The sequence below is a fragment of the Perognathus longimembris genome, chromosome 13 (assembly GCF_023159225.1).
Source record: "Perognathus longimembris pacificus isolate PPM17 chromosome 13, ASM2315922v1, whole genome shotgun sequence".
In the NCBI taxonomy this organism is placed as follows: domain Eukaryota; kingdom Metazoa; phylum Chordata; class Mammalia; order Rodentia; family Heteromyidae; genus Perognathus; species Perognathus longimembris.
In genome coordinates this window covers 2,826,912-2,845,086 of record NC_063173.1, presented here as the reverse complement: position 1 = coordinate 2,845,086, position 18,175 = coordinate 2,826,912, and the positions used below count along the sequence as shown (strand labels likewise).

Here is an 18,175-nt window from a genome sequence, read left to right as displayed (position 1 = left end):
TTCCTCTTTCTGTCATCCTAAGCCACCAACAATGTCCCATGCGTTTGTATCTTTATTTTTTTTTTATCAAATCGCATCTTCTTAGCCGGCACGGTCCCTTGGAAGTGACCCACCTTGTGTCATTGTGTCTCTCAGACCACCTGTTCTGATCTTCCATGCAGAAGATGCCATCACTAGACCTTTACTTGGATTTGGTCAGTGAATGGGAACTTGCTCTAAAAGACAAATAGACCTTAACAAAAAGCTAGGTCTGAGCTCCGCCCCCAACTGGCTGCCGATGTTCCGGTATACCTGGAACTAATTCTACAAGAGTTCAGTCACTTGTACTGTATAAACTGGGGAACTTGGCAGAGGAGAGTATATATATATATATTGCAGGTCAAAGCAAAGCCTACTTTTGTTCTCTCTTCCCATGTGCACTGGGAGACACTAAGTAAACAAAGTCACTCAACCAACACACTGAACTCCTTATAAATGCCGAGAGATGTGGATGTTACAGGACAGAAGTGGTCCCTACCCTCTGAGCCCGTAGTCTAGCAGAGAAGACACTAAAACGATTCCGACAAGTCGTGATGAGGGCTCTTGATTGGAGGAAATCTTCGGAAGGAGGCCGCCAGAGTCGGCAAGAACCTTGTAGTTTTAGAAGTTCACCTGGGGTGCGAGAGACCTACTAAACAATGTTTGAGTCGGATAGCACGCTTGTGATTGGGAAGGACTCAGTTGGCCATTTAGGGAAAAGGACTTGAGGGGGGACATTGGGGACAAGAAGGCCAAGTAGCAGACTATTGCTGTCACCAAGGTAAGGAACTATGGTAACCTTGTATGGGGAAGTGAACGTGGAGACGAAGGTGCACAGAAAGGGGAGAGGAAGGGGAGAGCGGGCTTTTGATGTGGGGCAGGTGTGTTGCACAGGACCCCTCGCACAACACCTCCCAGGAGCTGAAAGTCTCCTCCCCACACCTGGCGCCAGCCAGCTGCAAGAGGGCTCCTTCATAGACGGGAACAAGACATTGGAGACGAAGTGGCCCCTTGTCATTTAAAGGGCATCCTTTCTTTTGAAAAGTTTAGCCCTTCTCTACACTGTAAAACGATATTATTTTGGCTCCAGCAAATGCCTGGCGTGAGTCCGTCCGGAGGGGATTGTGAATGTCACTTGGGCTCTCTGAATTATGGATGACTCTCGTGGTTGTGTGGAATTAATGAGCTTCTGCCTGGAGGAAGGACGGCCATGTGGCCTCAAGAAAGTCAGCAAGTCATCTGGAGGAGGCTCCCTGAGTGCTGGCTGATAGGGACGTGACAACGAGGGACGAGAGGGAGCGTGGTTCCATCCCCAGGCGCCCTGAGATCCCTGGAAACCAATGGGCCGGGGCAGGTCCTGCAGGGGAGCTTGGTCCACTTGAAGACATTGACTCCCTGTGATTGCCCGTGAGGAGCTTCCCTTTCCTGGGGGCGGCAGGCTCTGGAGACACCGGCCTGCGTTCTTTCAGCATCACAGAATGTGTACAGTAGGCATCTGAGGGCCTCACAGGGAAGGCATCCCAAAGGGGCTGTTACGGAATAGAGTATCGATGGGTGACGGGAGGAAGAAGCCCGAGGAGGTCATCTTGGAAAATGCTCCAGTAGTCAAATAAGCAGTTTTCTTTCGCAAGGGCATTAGCATTCAGGGCAGCAAGAATACGGAATGCCATGTGTTCCACACTTGCTTGACTAGAGAAGCTTCTCTTTGAGGACCTCTTAGTGTAAGCACTTCACAGAGTTCACTATAAGAGTTGCTGAAGAGGATAAACCCCAGCCAGATGTGGTGATGCACATCTCACTTGGTAGGCTAAGGCAGGAAGATGGCGAGTTTGAGGCTAGCTTGGGCTACGTAGCAAGACTGTGTCTCAAAAAGAAGGGGAAAAAAGGAAAACTTGAGAGAGAGAGAGAGAGAGAGAGAGAGAGAGAGAGAACAAAATTAAGATACTAAGACCCCATTTAAATCTTTCCTGGAACCCAGTAGGATATAGAAAAGCAGAACATAGAATTTTTGATGGAGCTATATATCCTTATACTCACAAATTGACACAAGGTCTAGCATCTAGTAGAAGCTGAGTAAAGACTGTTGAATTTAAGAACAGTAAGAACAAGGTCATTGAATCTTATTTATTTGACCTTTTCTTCTTGGCCAGTTGTGTTACAAGGACCTAATAGATCATCTAGATCTAAACCTTCAGGTTATAAACTAGGAAACTGAGGCTAAGGGAAACTTTTCCCAGCTTACCAATCAGGCAGGAGGAACCACAATCTTAGTCTCCTGCCTCATCCACTGGCATAGCTCGACAAGTGACCACTACATTCAGGCAATGGCTCAGGGTCGCAGTTTCCTTTCTAGACTTCACATTCTAATGGAGCGAGTCAGACCATTAAACCAGTTCCATAGCCATCATGTAAGGATATGCAAGGTCATTGTTTTCAGAAGGACAGTATTTTAGGTAAATGCTGTATCCACTAGGCCAGGCTCCCCAGACCTAGGAGAGCAGTGTGCTAGCAGACTTCTTGACTCTGCCTCTGAAACAGTGCCTACCACACCGCATGGCAACCCCATGCTAACCCTCTGACCATGTCAGTGGGTTATTGCCTGCTCTTCAACAAGGTTTGCATTGGTGAGGCTTCTCCCTTTTGACCCACACACTGTCATGATCTGAACTGGCAAATGGCTTTCTGGTCGACTGGCTGCTGTGTTGACCACCTCAGGTGGAAAAGAAAGATATGTTCCCTCTCTCCACTGAGTAACACCCAACTAGCGAAAGTCTTTCAAACACTGGGGTTTTCAGCTGTTATTGATCAGCTGCACAGCAAGAGCCTACCTTGGCCCAGGTCTAATTCTGGGTACTTTCACATTTGTTGTCCTATTTAAGAATGCCAATGCCGGGTGTGGTAGCGAATGCTTGTAATCCTAGCTACTTGGGATGGAGAGACGGAGAGAAATACAGCTCAAAGCCGCCCCTTGCAAGTTGGTTATGTGGTTTGGACCAATCATCTCAGCAACACAGGAAGCATGAATAGGAGGATGACCTGTCAGACAGCCCACACGTAAATGCAAGACCCTGGTTAAAATATAATATAGCCCAAAGCCAAAAGGGCTGAGATTGTGGCCCAATTGGTAGAGTGTCGGCCTTGAAAGTGCAAGACCTTGAGTTCAAAATCCAGTACTGCCCTTAAAAAGACAAAGCATGATGCACTACCTTCTACCTCTATCATGGCAGAATATCCAGTTTTCAACCATATTTTCACACGTTTATTGCTGAAGCCATTTAAGCTTTCTAGCAGATAGAGTGTTTTTATACTCATATCTTTTCCTGGGTCTACTCAGGGGTAGAGAGCAGAAGGAAAGCATAATGGGGACCGGCATCGTTTAGTAGTTCTTTAGAGAAGAGTATTGGCAGTTTTGTTGAAGGAAGACTTGCGTGAAATCCAAGTGGCAAAAGAGAAGTTCAAGCAAATCATGAAACCCAACATGCTCTCAGACAGAGACTTCTGGACCACAACCCGCACCTTGTCATAGGGTGGAGCTGAATCAGTGAACCTAAGTATCACCCAGCCTTCCTAGGTTAAGCCACCCACACCATGCCAGATGGCCATACCTCTGTCTTGGGCCCGCCATGGTTTTGGTGTTGCCCTCAAGGTACTTCACAGTGAGTTTCTTAATACAAATGTGTGTCCTTTGACAGGTTATCTGCTTCTCAAGAATAAGCACCAGGTGCTTTTCATCTCTCTATCTCTAGCGATAGCTCCAAGAAGGCACTTGACAGGTGACAGGCAGGTGAACAGGTGCACAGAGGAACAAAATGTGAGCGGAGAGGCTGCCTCTGCCCACACTGACACTCAGCGTGAGTCTGTCTCTCCCATGGCAGTCCTTGAGCTCCTCTGGGTACAAAGCCCTCCTCCTAGTACCTCGTAGACACGATGGTGAGGAAAAGGTCTGAGCCCCCTTCCTCATGGTGAAGACACGATTGGAGGATGGAAAAGCACCAGGCTCAATAAAACCGACCTAGTAACAAGAGATGAGAAAAACACAGCCCTTTAGATCCGTGTTCTTACGTACTGAGGGACAGTAGAAGGGAAAGAAAGAGGAGGAGGAGGAGGGCAGAGAGAAGCGGGCAAGAGGGAGGTGTTGGCTTTGCTCTAGACGGCTGCCAGGGGCGAGGGAATACAGGAGAAAGAACAAAAGCAAGGATCTGGCAGGAAGCACCCCAGGTTCAGTCAACTTCTGACAGCATCTCAGCATTCACCTGGGGGGGAGGCGGGGGGGGGGAGGGTGGAGGCGGAGATGGAGAAGGTATTAGTTCCAGACCTGTCCCTGTCCCTTCTCACTGCAGTCTCAGCAAGCCCCTTCCCCTCTGTGAGTCCTGGTCATCTTCCCTGTGTGGTGGTCATCGTTCCGCGCGGTCCTGTGTCCCTGGGCTGCGGTGGCACCCGTCGGCTGGTGGGGGGCGGGGGAGTGTCACGTAGGCCGGCGTGAGTGCGTGCGGCGGCACTGGGTGGAGGGCAGCCGGATCTTGACCCCTGTGCACTCTGTCTTACAGAGGGCTGCCCGGGGCTGTGCAATGGGAACGGCAGATGTACCTTGGGCCTGAACGGCTGGCAGTGCGTCTGCCAGCTGGGCTGGAGAGGGGCCGGCTGTGACACGTCCATGGAAACCGCGTGTGGAGACGGCAAAGACAACGATGGAGGTAGGCCTCGGGCACCGTAGGCAGCTTCCGGGGCAGGAGGGGGGGAGGAAGGAAGAGGGGCGGGCGCGTATTCCTGAGTCACAGGCCTTCAGCACCAGCTGTCCAGGGAGGCGGCAGGGGGAGAAGCAGAAAGCTACGCACGCGGCTGAAGGCGTGAGTGCCGCTCGCCATTCCATTTGGATTCATTAAAAGTCACAGCTAGACACGAAACCCACTGGGATCCTGCAGCTGGCCTAGGGAGGAGAAAGAAGGGTCTTCAAGCGATCCCAGAGCTGCCTGGAGGTCGGGAAGAGGCCGTCTCCTGCTGCATCCCGAGTTGCAGAGTTGCTTTCTCTGGGGAGGGAGGGTAAGCTGCCCGCGGTCAAAGCCTCTCGGATTCCTAAGCACACCAAGGGGTGGTTGACCTCCACCCCCTCTGTCCTTGTCGGTGTTTGCTTCTGCTTCGTATTTCCCCAAGTGCTAGGCAGTGAACACCCAAGGATGGAGGGGTTCGTCTTGTGGAGCATTCATTATCAGAGAAGGAAGGTACCTGGAATCCAAGTCCAGCTCTGGCTTTGACTCACGCCCATACTTAGGGAAGCTACTTGATGTCTCAGGGCCCCTCTCTCTCTCGTCCTATTTATAAAATGGAGCAGTTAGACCCAGGACCGTTCTACTCCTTGCAATATTCATGGAATTGCCACTCATTTTTCTCTTGTATGGAAGATAGCTGATTCTACCAACCTCACGGGATTCTTAGGAGAGTTAAATCATAGGGATAATTTTTCAGATCAAAAACAGTTAACCCTTCCTTTCTAACGATGACCTAGCAGTTGCCTAGTCTGTGCAAGCATAGTGCCTTTTGACTTACACCAAACACCTTATTCACATACTGTACATAGTAGGAAATCAACCCAAGCCAGAAATGCAGCCTCCCAACCTCTGGGAATTTCCTACCTAAAGTTCTTCTAAGCTCTCAGCGTTCCTTAAGAATTGAAAAACCAAGTACGTAATACTGTGGTTGCCCCGCTCCTGTGCCGTGAGTTTGCTCTGGCAGCCGAAGTGACGTCCAGACCCCTGGTCTTTGTCTGAGCCACGCTGTACTCCTTCTGCCTGCTGCCTGGATCTTAGGGGGGCCAGGCCACCGGGGAAGAATTGTCAACAAAGAGACAGTGGGTTGGGCTTCGTTGGCTAGGCAGAGAGGTTAAGCACATACTCTCTTTGTGAGATCTCACAGTGTTGGAATGTCCCTCAACCAGTCTGAAACTTGGACAGTGTATTAATTCTGTGTCACATATACATCAGGGGCTTCCATTAGGGACCAAGACCAGACACGAGGACATCCTGCCATTGCCCTCCAGGAACTTAAATGAGGGAGAAAGACGCTGGGTTGAGTGCTAATGGACTGTCCTGAGTGCTACTCTAGGGTTATATGTTGTCTGCTGTGGGAGTAGAAACGCCTTCGTCAGGAAGGTGACACTTTAATAGAAGGAGCTTTCTGGAACAGAAAGGGCTTTAGGTTTAGAGAGCTCATCGTAGGGAAAGGCATGGCGAAAGCAGAACAGGGCACCGAGCAACCCCATCTTCAGGCAAGGTAAAGAGCGATAGTGTTTGTCCCTTGTGGGAAAGAGATGCCGTCCTGCGGTATCTGTCCAGAACTTGGCCAAAGCCTTCAAGAAGCTGTTGAACATCTGTGCAGCTAAAAGAATGTTGTTGGGATATAGGGACAGATAGCACACTCCCCTGCAATACACATGCAAGAGTGGGGTGCTAGAACCGAGTGGTTCGTTTCTCCCCCTGAACTGCAACACCAGTGTAAGTCCCGTTTGCCGTGCTTCAGTACTGGAGCTCGCCAGTGTTTACATGGGGCCTGTATCCACAGTAGCTCCAAGCCGTGTTGCTTGGGTGGAAGAAAGAGCTCCTTGTCATAGGAAACGGGGCTGATCAGACCCCAGAAAAACCAAGTCTTCTCCAACTGCTCAGAGAAATGAGCCAGCAGGAAGCAAAAAATCAGAACAAGCAGAAAAAATAAATAAATACAGTCTCCACTTGTGAGATCTTATACCTCCTACATTTTCAGAGCACGTCAAGGGCTCAAATAAGCATATGCATACACACTTTAGTGAAGCTATCCAGAAGCTTTGTGATGTGAGCTGCTCATTCACTCACTCAGCAAATGGGAACTGAGTGTCTACACCGCATAGGGTCCTGTGCTGGATAGCGGGGATCCAGAGATAAATGAGATACAGTCTTTGACCTTGAGGAGTTCATACTCTAGAAGGACAGAGAAACCGACAGGATTTCAGCACACTGGTATTGCTGCTGTACTAGAAGAGACTCCATTCATCCCACTGATACTGTCAGATGCCTGGGTGACCTCTTGGGAATCGTAATGTGAGCCGTGTCCCCTGAACATCCAACCGCCCATCCTTCATCACAGCCAGCCATCCGGGAACGGAAGATTGTCAACAGTCTTTGGTCCTGGATTTTCATCCATAAAATGAGGGAATATTTCCTTTGGGGGGGCTGTACATTGGAGGAGACCAGAGAAAGGTACAGAGGCTTCGCACTTCCCGTGGTAGGGTAAACGAAATAACCAATCGTGCCAGAGGTGGACAGAGCTTCCGCTCCTGGGCCTCTTTCACGCTGAGCCTTGCCTGCGCAGCAGCAGGTTGAGTGGAGGGAGAAGCAGGGAAAGTTCTGCAGGAACACACACACACGTAGACCATCCTTAGCATCGAGCTCTTCTGCGTTCCGCCAGTGTGTGGGGCTCCGGCTCCCAACAGGGCGTAATGGGGCTGTCTCTGGGCATGTGGAGGAGACCAGCAAGTGTGGTCCCTCGGGAAGCCCACAGGCCTTCGGAAGATTCTGTCATCCAAACGACTGACCCTAATAGAGGCAGAATGAAATAAGCTCCTTTATTTCACCCATGGCAGGAGATAGTATTGTCCCAGATACATACTTCAGAGTGGACGGAGACTAGGGTTAGTGGACCACTGCTAAGTAGTCGTTCATGGTTGGAATGAGTTAAGTTAGGAGCTTGGAGAAAGAATTAGCAGAGCTTATTATTGAGTAATAACCGGGGAAAGGCCATCAGGGAAATTGGCTTCAAATCCTTTCTTCTCCTCTCTAGCATTTTGCAGACAAGGAAATTGGTGTCCACCTCCTACAATGGGCCCCAGACTCTTTGAGCCGTTGTATGTGGCCTTGTGAACCTAGTGCCCTCTCCTCCTCCTCCTGGAAACATAGTGGGCACTCGCCTAAGTCAGCCGTAGCAAGCAGTACCATAGAGTCTACCAGAGGGCAACATCGCTCGAGTGCCAATCAGCTGTTTGCAGTGCAATGACATATGAGGACTGTGGAACTATTATTAACCCTTACTCGTTTCTCATAATGAAGTAACTGGGTTACCTCATATTCTGGCCTAGGTGGAAAGATGGCCATGGACTTTCTGTGTGACACCTGGTCACATTAAGGGTTTTTCCCTGTGCCCAGACCTCAGATGCGAGACTCGACTGCAAACCACCAAGGCTCTCGAATTACCTGACAACCCTCATTCTTCTCTTCTTTTCTCACTTGGTAGACTTAAAGCAACCATTTTCAAATTAAATCTGAATTTTCAGGGTTCGCTAAAAACGAGGTGGCAGTGTTTTTGAACTGCGATGGGGGGAAAAGTTGTGCAATGTAGCTGAGTTTTATGGGTTTTTGTTTTCATGTATGATTCTTGCCCTAGATTTAGAAACAGTATGCAGACCCGGCATGTACTTGGTGATGTCCAGTCTCCTGTTCCTCTGTTGAGGCGACCCTATCTATCTTGTATACCTCCACATTTTACTCCAAAGAACCGTGTGCTAAGAGCTACCAGCACGGCAGACCCTGGGGCTCTGACTCACCCACTCAGCGTGACCCCTCCGTATACCCCAGTTTTCAGATGTGACCTATGTATATCATCCCCTGTGTGAAACCCTTGATGAATGTTGTCACACATATCTACTTTATTGATGCACACTGACCTTTCCCGTGAGCGTGTTCACTCATGCCCATTTCAAAGAGGATGAAACTGTGATCTGCATATGCTGTGACTATGGACAAGGATAGCAAGGCCTTCCTTACAGGGTTGCTGTGAGGATTACAGGTCCTGTATTCAAAGTGCCTATGAGGCAACCCAGCACAAAAAGTAAACTATAAGGTCTGGTGACAGACACCGGTGCTCACACCAATAATCCTAGCTGCTCAGGAGGCTGAGATCTGAGAATCAAGGTTTAGAGCCACCCCAGGCAGACCAAGTTAAGAGACTCATATTCACTCAATCAGCCAAAAGCTGCGCGTAGAGGCGTCGTTCAAGCGGCAGAGTGTCAAATGTGAATGAAGAAGAATGTGAGGCTCCGAGTTCGAGCACTAGTACTAGAACGAAGCAGATCTCGGGTCTGTACTCTCACCCTCTATCTGCTGACTGTATGACCTTGGCTGAGTTATTCCGCTTCTCTCACACTAATTTCATTGCCTGCAAATGACTGCTCCCTTCCTGGTTTGTTCCACCTGCGATCACAACCTGCAGTGTTTATTATGAAAAGATGTACTGTAAGCTAGGCATGGTGGCACAAACCTGTAGTCCCAGGTACTTGGAAGGCAGAGGTGGGAAAATTGTAATCTAAGGGCAGCCCAGACAAAAGCACAAGACCCTATCTTAAAAAGATACTAAAACCAAAAGAACTAGGAACATAACTCAAATGGGCTCAATCCCCAACACTGTAGTATATATGTATATGTATATATATATACAAATATATACATATATTTCTTTATATATATATTTCTCATACATATATACTTCTTTAACTTACTATATATAATTATTTCTTAAAATTGGAGTTATACTCTCTGAGCACCTTATTTTGATCCATATAAAATCATCGGGATATATTTTTCCATCCAGTACTGGATTTTTACCTTTTTCATTTTCTTGATTTAAATCGATATTCCCAAGCTGTTACATGTCCAACCCGACAATGATAAAAAAAAAAATCCAAATACACATAAAGGAAAATAATAGTCCTCCTTTAAAGAGCCATCCCCACCAACTTGCAAGCAGGTTATGTTTTCATGCAGCAAATCCACTAACTCGCGGTGAAGGGAGATGCCGTGCCCAGAGTTACACCGTGGGCCGGCGGGAGAGCTGGGAATAGCGGGAACCCGGGCTTGAAAAGAGGAAGGGCAGGATAAAAACTCCACTGGAATTTTAACAGCCAGCCCTTTTTTTTTTTTTTTTTTGATAAAGGATCTTGAAGCAGCTTCAAGGTAGGATAATCTCTTCAGATGCTCTGGGCCCCAGGAAAGACAATCACGGGGGGCAGCGCACAATTGATAGATGCTGGCTGGAAGGAGAAATTTCAAGAAAACTGAGAACAAAGCCCTGTGTCCTCCCTCTTCCTCCCCGTCTCCCACGGCAGGAATCGAGCTCACATCGAGCCCTAGAATTTGATCACCCTTCCGACTATCTCCAAACCACACTTCTCACGATAAGAGATGAAAAATTGACCTTTAAAAAATCTCGTGTTCCAAAGAGCAGATAAAGATTTTTTGCAAGCCTTTTGAAAGAAGGCACAGAATTTATTATGCCAAATGACAAAAACTTCCCTCGGATGTGTACATAGAGAGGAGATGCCCGCCACCCCCCCTCCCTCCCCACAGCCTCCCGGATGTTGCTTCCCGCCAGCCCTGTGGCCAGACTACAGACAGCAGCGAGATGAGGTCGGCTGATGGGCTGTCGAGACAGGGAAGAGTAAGCCTGTGGAGAGACGGATGGGCTTGTTATGCCCTGCCACGCAAGCATCCATTTAAAGAATCATGCAAACAACACGGCGCGGCCTTTCCTGGGGGCTTAGCCGTCTCCATCCTAGTCTCCATTTAAGTATTCTCTCTTCCAGGAAATATCCTACCTGGCCTAAGTTGGATCTCCTTGGGGATCCTGCAGCCCTTCAGCCTTCCTTGTTTCCCAGAACTCTTTGCTTCTTCTGTCTGATGACGCTGCTGAATTCTTTGGAGCAAGGCTGTTTTATATCCGCCATGTCCAGCGCTTAGCACAGAGCCTGCTGGCCACATACCGGATGCTGGATAGATATAACAGGCTCGTTCACTCTTCCTGCAGGGAATGGCTTCCGTCACAGCCCCTGCTCCACAGACCCTGCTGCCAAAATGATTGAGCTGTTGTAGGTGGGAGCCTCTCATAATTTGTTGGTTCATTCATTCATTCAATGAAATGCAGTATCCTGGCCACCCAGGACTCGCATCCACGACAAGAACGTCACCAGCTCTCAGTCAACTGGGCTGGGAGTCTTTATTTAGCTGTGCCCAGTGTCTGCTCTCCACCATCTGGACTGTAAAGAACAGCACTGAGCCACCGTAGGGCTGGGTTTTTAAAGGCAGAAGCTATGCATTCTACAGCAGGTGGTCACGTAGCACAGACGCAGGGGGTCAACGGGGGGGGCGGGGTTAGAGCAAGTCACAAATGGATTAAGCAAGTCATTTACAGAAGCAGAATTTTGCGGTCAGGCTGACCCAATATCGACTTTATTCTAACAATTGTTACCATGTTCCCCTAATATCAACTTAAGCAAGCATGAGCAGGCGAAAACAATCCAGTATTCAATCATAAATGGACCAACCTGACAGTCTCCATGGCATTTCTACAACTACTACTATGATTATTTCTATAATCTATCACTATGATCATGCTACCTAGATAGAGAGGAACAGGGCTACATATATTTCTAAATGTCAAACTACAAGGAATTAGTCTCACGGGTTGGGGTGTAGCCCTCTAGCATGGAGTCATCAAAATGGAGTTACAGAAGCTAAGAGTAAACTCTTAAGACAGTGAATTTTTACAAGCCCTATTGTTTCTAGGAGCTGGGTTGGGGGGCGAGGCTATACTTTTCCTTGATTTTTACACAAACATGATGCTTACAGTGTATAAAGCACTATGCTTTGTCTTTGAGCTATAGAAATAAACAGGCCAGTTCCAGCCCCTGTGGAGGCATTGGAGAGACAGAATATTGAAAGCACGGATATTAAGAGTGAGTAGACTGTGGATTAGGCCTAACAGCTGGGGATGGACAATGATAAAGGACTGGATTTGCTCCTCTTCTGCTTTGTAAATTACTTAGCAGGTGTCCCTAAACCAGTGTCTCCATTTGTATAGATGAGAAAGTTAGCTGAGTGGCCAGAGTGACCACCTGGGAAGACCCCATCTTTGGGCTTCCCAGCTGGCGTCTCCCCTCCCCTAACTTGCTTCCAACTTGGTCTCCGGGTCAGTGGATGCTCGTCTGCAAGGTACACCCTGAGGAAAGGTAGGAGACGAAATGGCCAGGCCACCATAGGTGGGAATGTGAGTAGAACAGAAGCCGGAGTTCCAGGCACTAGCCCCGTTTTAGCATCCAGGACCTGGAAGGTCAGGGTCTACGGTACATGGACTGCTTTAGAATGTTTCCTTCAGCATCCCAGAGACATGAGCCTTTCCTTTGCATCTCGTTCCTTCCTTTGATTCTGGCCATGCCCTCCTCAGTTCCCTGCGCCTTCTTTCTCCTCGCCCTCCGAGGCCCTCCTGGGTGTGGCCCTGCTGGGCTGCACCCTGCCCCCAGGAGCCCGAGTGGACTTTGTGGTGTTTCCTTCTACCCCTCTTCACTTTCACAGAGTAAGGAGTGGCAGGGGCTTCAGAACCTCAAAGAGGAAGGAAATGCCTGTGGCTAATAATAATTAATAATGTTATTTTCTGGGGCTGGGAATATGGCCTAGTGGCAAGAGTGCTTGCCTCATATACATGAAGCCCTGGGTTCGATTCCTCAGCACCACATATATAGAAAGCGGCCAGAAGTCGGGCTATGGCTCAAGTGGCAGAGTGCTAGCCTTGAGCAAAAAGAAGCCAGGGACTGTGTTCACTCAGGCCCTGAGTCCAAGGCCCAGGACTGGCAAAATAATAATAATAATAATAATGATAATGTTATTTTCTAAAAGTTAGGGCTTAGGAGGATTTTATTGAAACTTTGAAGGAAACAGAAGAAAATCCTCCCTATTTTCCTCATTTTTCCCCTGCTGTGATAAATGAGGATCTCTTAATGAAAATCATCAATTTATGATACATAGACAATTTGTAACTCAACCAAATTGTGTGTAATAGACAATTAGTGAACTTGGAGGTTCTTGGAAAATAGAACTGTTTCCAAACCAATCAAGCCAGAGAAGCCCCAAATTGTACATCTATTTTGAGGAGAAAACCCAAAAGTTACTTTCTTGTCCCCAGAGCGCAGTTCTTATAAATTTGTCATCTACGCCTAGGAAAATTGAATTGCAAAATTCTGCCTTACTCTGGAGCAGTAATAGACACAATCCTGCCCACCCTGGGTTACATTTTAAAACATAGAGAGGGTTTTACACAAAAGCTGAGTCTGTAAAATGCAACCTTTGAAAAGAATTTCGCAGTTCCTACTCATTTAAAAATAGACATCTCATTTAAATATGATCATTTCTACTGGGGGAAGTTCTACCCACATTTACTGCTTAAAAAAAAACATTTGTCAAATGTTATCTCTAGAAAACGTCCACACGGCAAGGTATAAGCAGACAGAAATCCTGGCCCGATATGCATCGTTCTAACGCACAGTTTGCAGGGTATAATTTCACGGTCCCTGGGTTAGAGCATAGTTGGTGTGATAACTCCATCTGCAAGTCCTGAGAGTGCCGCTCCCCTAACTTTCTTGTGGGCCACTGCGGCTGGCTTTCTCTAGCTCAGCTATCTCAGTTCATACAGGTCCAGAGACGCTGCAGAGGGTGTGTGCAGAGCAAGGGCCTGGGAAGGGCCCAATGCACCTGCTACCAGGACATCCATCCTACTAGACAAGCGTGAGTCCAGGGCCCACAGGTAACTCACTTGCCAGGTAACTTGCCTAGGCTGCTCCTTACCAGGCAAAGGGCTTCAGCTTCCTCATCTCACCTAAGCCTCATAGCATCTCTGTGAACTCGGTGTGCGCATGCGTTTGACAGATGAGAGAACTGGAGCTCAGAGCTTTTGCCGGGATGTTTATATTCAGCAAAATGGTCAGTTAGGTCCATTACAAAGACCTTCGGACTACCATGTACAAAATGATTTCTGTGCAGTGCCTAACCAAGAAGGAAGGAGGGAACCTTGGGGGCCCTGGATCCCAGAAGCAACGTGAAACTTAGAGCCAGATCAGCCAGCCCAGAGCCTGTGACAGTGGGAGGCCTTGCTGAAAACAGGGACCCTCAAAGCCCGGGACTGAAGACCAGGTGTAGGCACTGAGGGGCTCTGCCCTGGTGTTGAGGAGTGGGGAGGAAGTAGGGGGAGATGGAACTTACACAACAAAGGTCTTGAAACCCAAACTTGTACACATACCATACTTAGCTTTGAACACCAGGCTAAGAAATTATACCTGGAAAGCAGCTACTGACCAAGGACACCCCTGGAGTACCAGGCAGAAGTAAACAAGCACCACTGTGGATATAGTCATTTCAACCACAAAAAATCCCATGTAACAAAAGGCAAAGTGCCCTGGAGTTCACAGTCAGAACCACCGAACTCGCAGGCTACAGTTCACAACCCCAGCATCCAAAAGGATTGTCACTCCCAAGAAGTTCATCTGAGAGCAACTGACAAGTTTTTATATAACTAGAGAGATAAAGCAATGTATAAAACTATAAGGATGGAACAAAAGACAGTGAGAAAGAAACTGGTAAATTTTGTGAAGTCCCAAAGAGACTATCTAGAAACTCAAAGTATGGTCATTTAAATTAATGACCCAAAGGGCAAATTAAACCACAGATCAGACACAAAGGAAGGGGAAATAAGTGAAGTGGAATAGAAATCTGAGTTAGTAAGTCAGAATGGGACACAAATAATAGAGAGATACAAAATGAGGAAGAAATTAGAGACGTCAAAGATAAGACAAAGTTCTTAAAGCGTTTAATAGGATCCCTAAAGAAAAGACTAGATGAAAAATAGCTTATAAAAGAACTTTCTAGAACTCCTGAAAGGTATGAATCCTAAATAAAGGACCCATGGTATTCTGGCATAGGGTACATTCAGGCTACATGCAACATTGTCCGTCTCAAAGGTCTCTGGGAAAATCTTTGTCTCGTTGTGTCAAGAAGCTCAAGGGAAGCTTTGTGCAGACCTGGCTACAAGAACAGATTCACACGCCTAAGGACTTGAGCTATCTTACTTTGCCTAGCTAAGTAGGCATATGAAGAATCTGAGGTTTGGAGAGGGGAAGCAATCCATGCATTCTTTCCACTCTTATGAAAATCAGATCCACATCCAGTCTTTTCCTTGAAAAAGTGATGTATTGAGGGGTTACAGTTACCTAAGTCAGGTAATGAGAATAGTGTCCCCTCTTCTCTCGTTTTCTCGCAGTTCAGGCTATTTGATTAAGCTTGGCTCGTTCTTCCATGCACGTAGCACAGAAACAGTGTTCATGATCACCACGTATGAACTTGTTTCCAAGAATCTCTGCAGAGTCACTCACAGAACCATCTAGACCTCAGCACGGGCGGAGTTACACCCTGTGTCAGAGCCCTCGGTGAGGTCCACAGGACCTCCATCTTACCTCACCATTGTGAGCCTCCGGTGTCTTCTCTCTGAAGCGAGGATAGCAACAGAAGCGAGCTCACTGGGTGGGAGAATCCAAAGGCCTCATCCTCGTAAAGGGTTTAGCATGATATCCGGACCCAGTCACCATGATGGCTCCCCATCACCGTGAGTTTAATGCAGATATTCATGAGAGCACCACCATTTCTGGATCACCTTGCCCAAGGTCCTAGAATAGGCATGCCTCCCTCTCGGTTCTTGCCAGGTACCACAAAACAGGATGTCTTAAAAGAGAATGCCAGACAACTAGGTATGGTGGCTACTCCAGAGATGGAGATCAGAAGGACAAATGTTCAAATCCAGCCTGGACAAAAATGAACAAGAACCCATCTCAACCAATAATAAGCTGGGTGTCGTGGTATGCCCCGTCCCCGTATCCATGTGAGAAGTAGAGAGGCGTAAACATGAGAGTGGTGGGCCAGTCTGACCTGCACCAAATAAAGAAAAAGAGGGCCACAAGTATGGCGCAAGGGATACAACACCTGCCTGGGAAGCCCAAGTCCACGAGTTCAAACCAAAGTACTGAAAAGGGAGAGGGAATAAAAGACGGGCTTTCAGGGACGGCTTTGGTGGTAAACAAGAGCAGGCAAAAGCTAATAAAATTTCAAATTAGCCATGACTTTTCACGGCCCTTCAATTGTGCTGGGTGATTTAATGGTCATCGTTGCTGCTCTCTGGGATTGAAAAATGGAGCCTTTCAGCAGAGTTATGGATGCAGAGCAGAATCTGTCATGTGAACATCAATACCAGAATGCAAATAACCCTCTGCTTAGGCTGTAATTATGTGTTTGAGCAATGTCTGGCAGGGGCAGAGCGCGAGTGTGTGGTAGACCAGCTGTCTGTGGGAGACGACAGGCACTTTGCTAGACAGTTGCACTTGAGAACCGAGACCAGAGCTCCAAGCTACAGCCAGGACAATGCTGCAGGTAGGAAGTCAGGACCACTCTTCCGGGTGAGCAAAGGACAAAGAGCCTTTTTGTCTAGGTTTAGGATCAGGAAAGAAAACAGCCCCTTAGTAATTACCATGTGTCAGAAACTGCACTACATTTGGGGATATAGCACTATGTTGCTACATCGTTGTTGTTGTCCTCAAGTAGTTGTACAAAGGGGTTTCAATTCAACATGTCTGGTTGTGAGTACAATGTATCTAATGAATGTCACCCCTTACATTTTTTTATTACATTACAAAGATTTATATGACATTGCCTCTTATTATTTCCCCTTTAAGAGGTATAAGTAGCAATCCAGGCACCTGTGGCTCATTCCTGTAATCTCAGACTGACCCAGGCCAAAACAAAGTTATGACCCACCCACCCCCCACCTCCAGTTTCATCAGAAAAAGATGGGCACGGTTGTACACCAGCTCTCATCCTACCTATAAAGGGGCAGCATAAACAGGATGACAGTCTAGTCTGGCCCAAGCAAAAAAGCAAGACCCTACCTCAACAATAACCTCAAAGAGGGCTGGAGTCATGGCTTGTGTGGTAGAGCACCGAACTAAAACGCTGAAAGCCCTAAGTTCAAATCTCAGTACAGGGGGGTGGGGGGAGGGAAGGAAAGAGGAAAGGAAAGACAAGGGAGAAAGAGAAAGGAGAGAGGGAGAGAGAGAGAGAGAGAGAGAGAGAGACATCAGAGGCCAAGTGACTTGTCCAAGGTTAAACAGTAGTACGTTTCATAGCCCCTGTCTGACCCCAGATAGTCTGGCTCTGGAAGTTGTACTCATTATTGCACCACCTTCAAGGGAGCAACAAGCTCTTGGGCATCGTGCAGAAATGGGAGAGGAACACAAGGGATCCCCGGTTTGTGTAACTGGATTCCAGAGCAGCTTAGGTAGCTTGCCTGAGGCCACGTAACTAGTGTGGAGAACCAGGGCCGTGTCTGTGCTGTACTCTGGGGGATGCCCTCCATACGGACAACTCACAGAGACGGAATCGAGGCAAGGCTGTTGGGAGTGACTCTCGTAGTATTGATGAGAGCTCTGCGAGTCAGGGAGATTTAAGTACAGGAACCGGTCAAGGTCAGTCTTAGGAGTAAGACTAGGAGTTGAACTTCAGTCTCTCAATCTCATGATCTTTACATCACGCCACATTACTTAATGGGATTGCCTGAAAATAGAGGTTTTCTGACTCTTATGGACTAGCATTTTATTCATTTTATCGATTCTTTTTTTTGGTTTACTTAGCATTCATGGTTTGGTTTGGTTTTGTGCAAGTCCTAGAGCTTGAACTCAGGACCTGAATTCTGTCCCTGAGCTTTTCTTTCCCCCTGAAGGCTAATGCTGTAGTACTTGAGCAAGAGCTCCATTTCCAGCTTTTTTTGTGGGGGGTAAGTTAATTGAAGGCAAGAGTCTCATTGACTTTCCTGCCCAGGCTGTCTTTGAACCACAGTCCTCAGATGCCACCCTCCTGAGTAGCTAAGGTTGAAAGTGTGAGCCACCGGTGCCTGGCTCCTGTTTTAAACATGTCTGGAAAGCGCTGAGGGTAAACAGAAATGACCAGAACAGATGTGGGACTGGAGTGCATGAGGGGGGGTTGTCCCGCATCACACAACTTACTGAACAGCAAAGCCGGGGTTTGGGCTCCGTCTGGAATGCACGCCTGGGGTAAAGAGAATTGGGGCCAATGGTGACTCGCGGGAGGCAGAGGCTGAACGCTGTCCCTCAGGCCACATGCCTCAGGGAAGCCGGGAGAGATGCTAAAGGAATGGGGTCCCCATGCCCACCCCTCTTTCTTCTCTTTCCTACTCCCAGAGCCACCGGGGCACCAGGTCTTAGGGTTTCACCTCCTCAGTGGCTCTCAAAACCTGCCTCTCTGGTTTCCATGGT

At 47.9% G+C, this 18,175-nt stretch overlaps 1 protein-coding gene across 3 annotated transcripts in view; it reads left to right on the top strand.

Annotated features, from left to right (window-relative positions):
* Positions 1-18,175, top strand: part of Tenm4 (teneurin transmembrane protein 4) — a 567,737-nt gene that overhangs the window by 465,013 nt on the left and 84,549 nt on the right. For all 3 annotated transcript variants that reach the window (XM_048361201.1, XM_048361200.1, XM_048361199.1), the window contains one exon: positions 4,566-4,712. In XM_048361201.1, the coding sequence (XP_048217158.1) occupies positions 4,566-4,712 (147 nt within the window). The remainder of the gene's footprint in view (positions 1-4,565; positions 4,713-18,175) is intronic.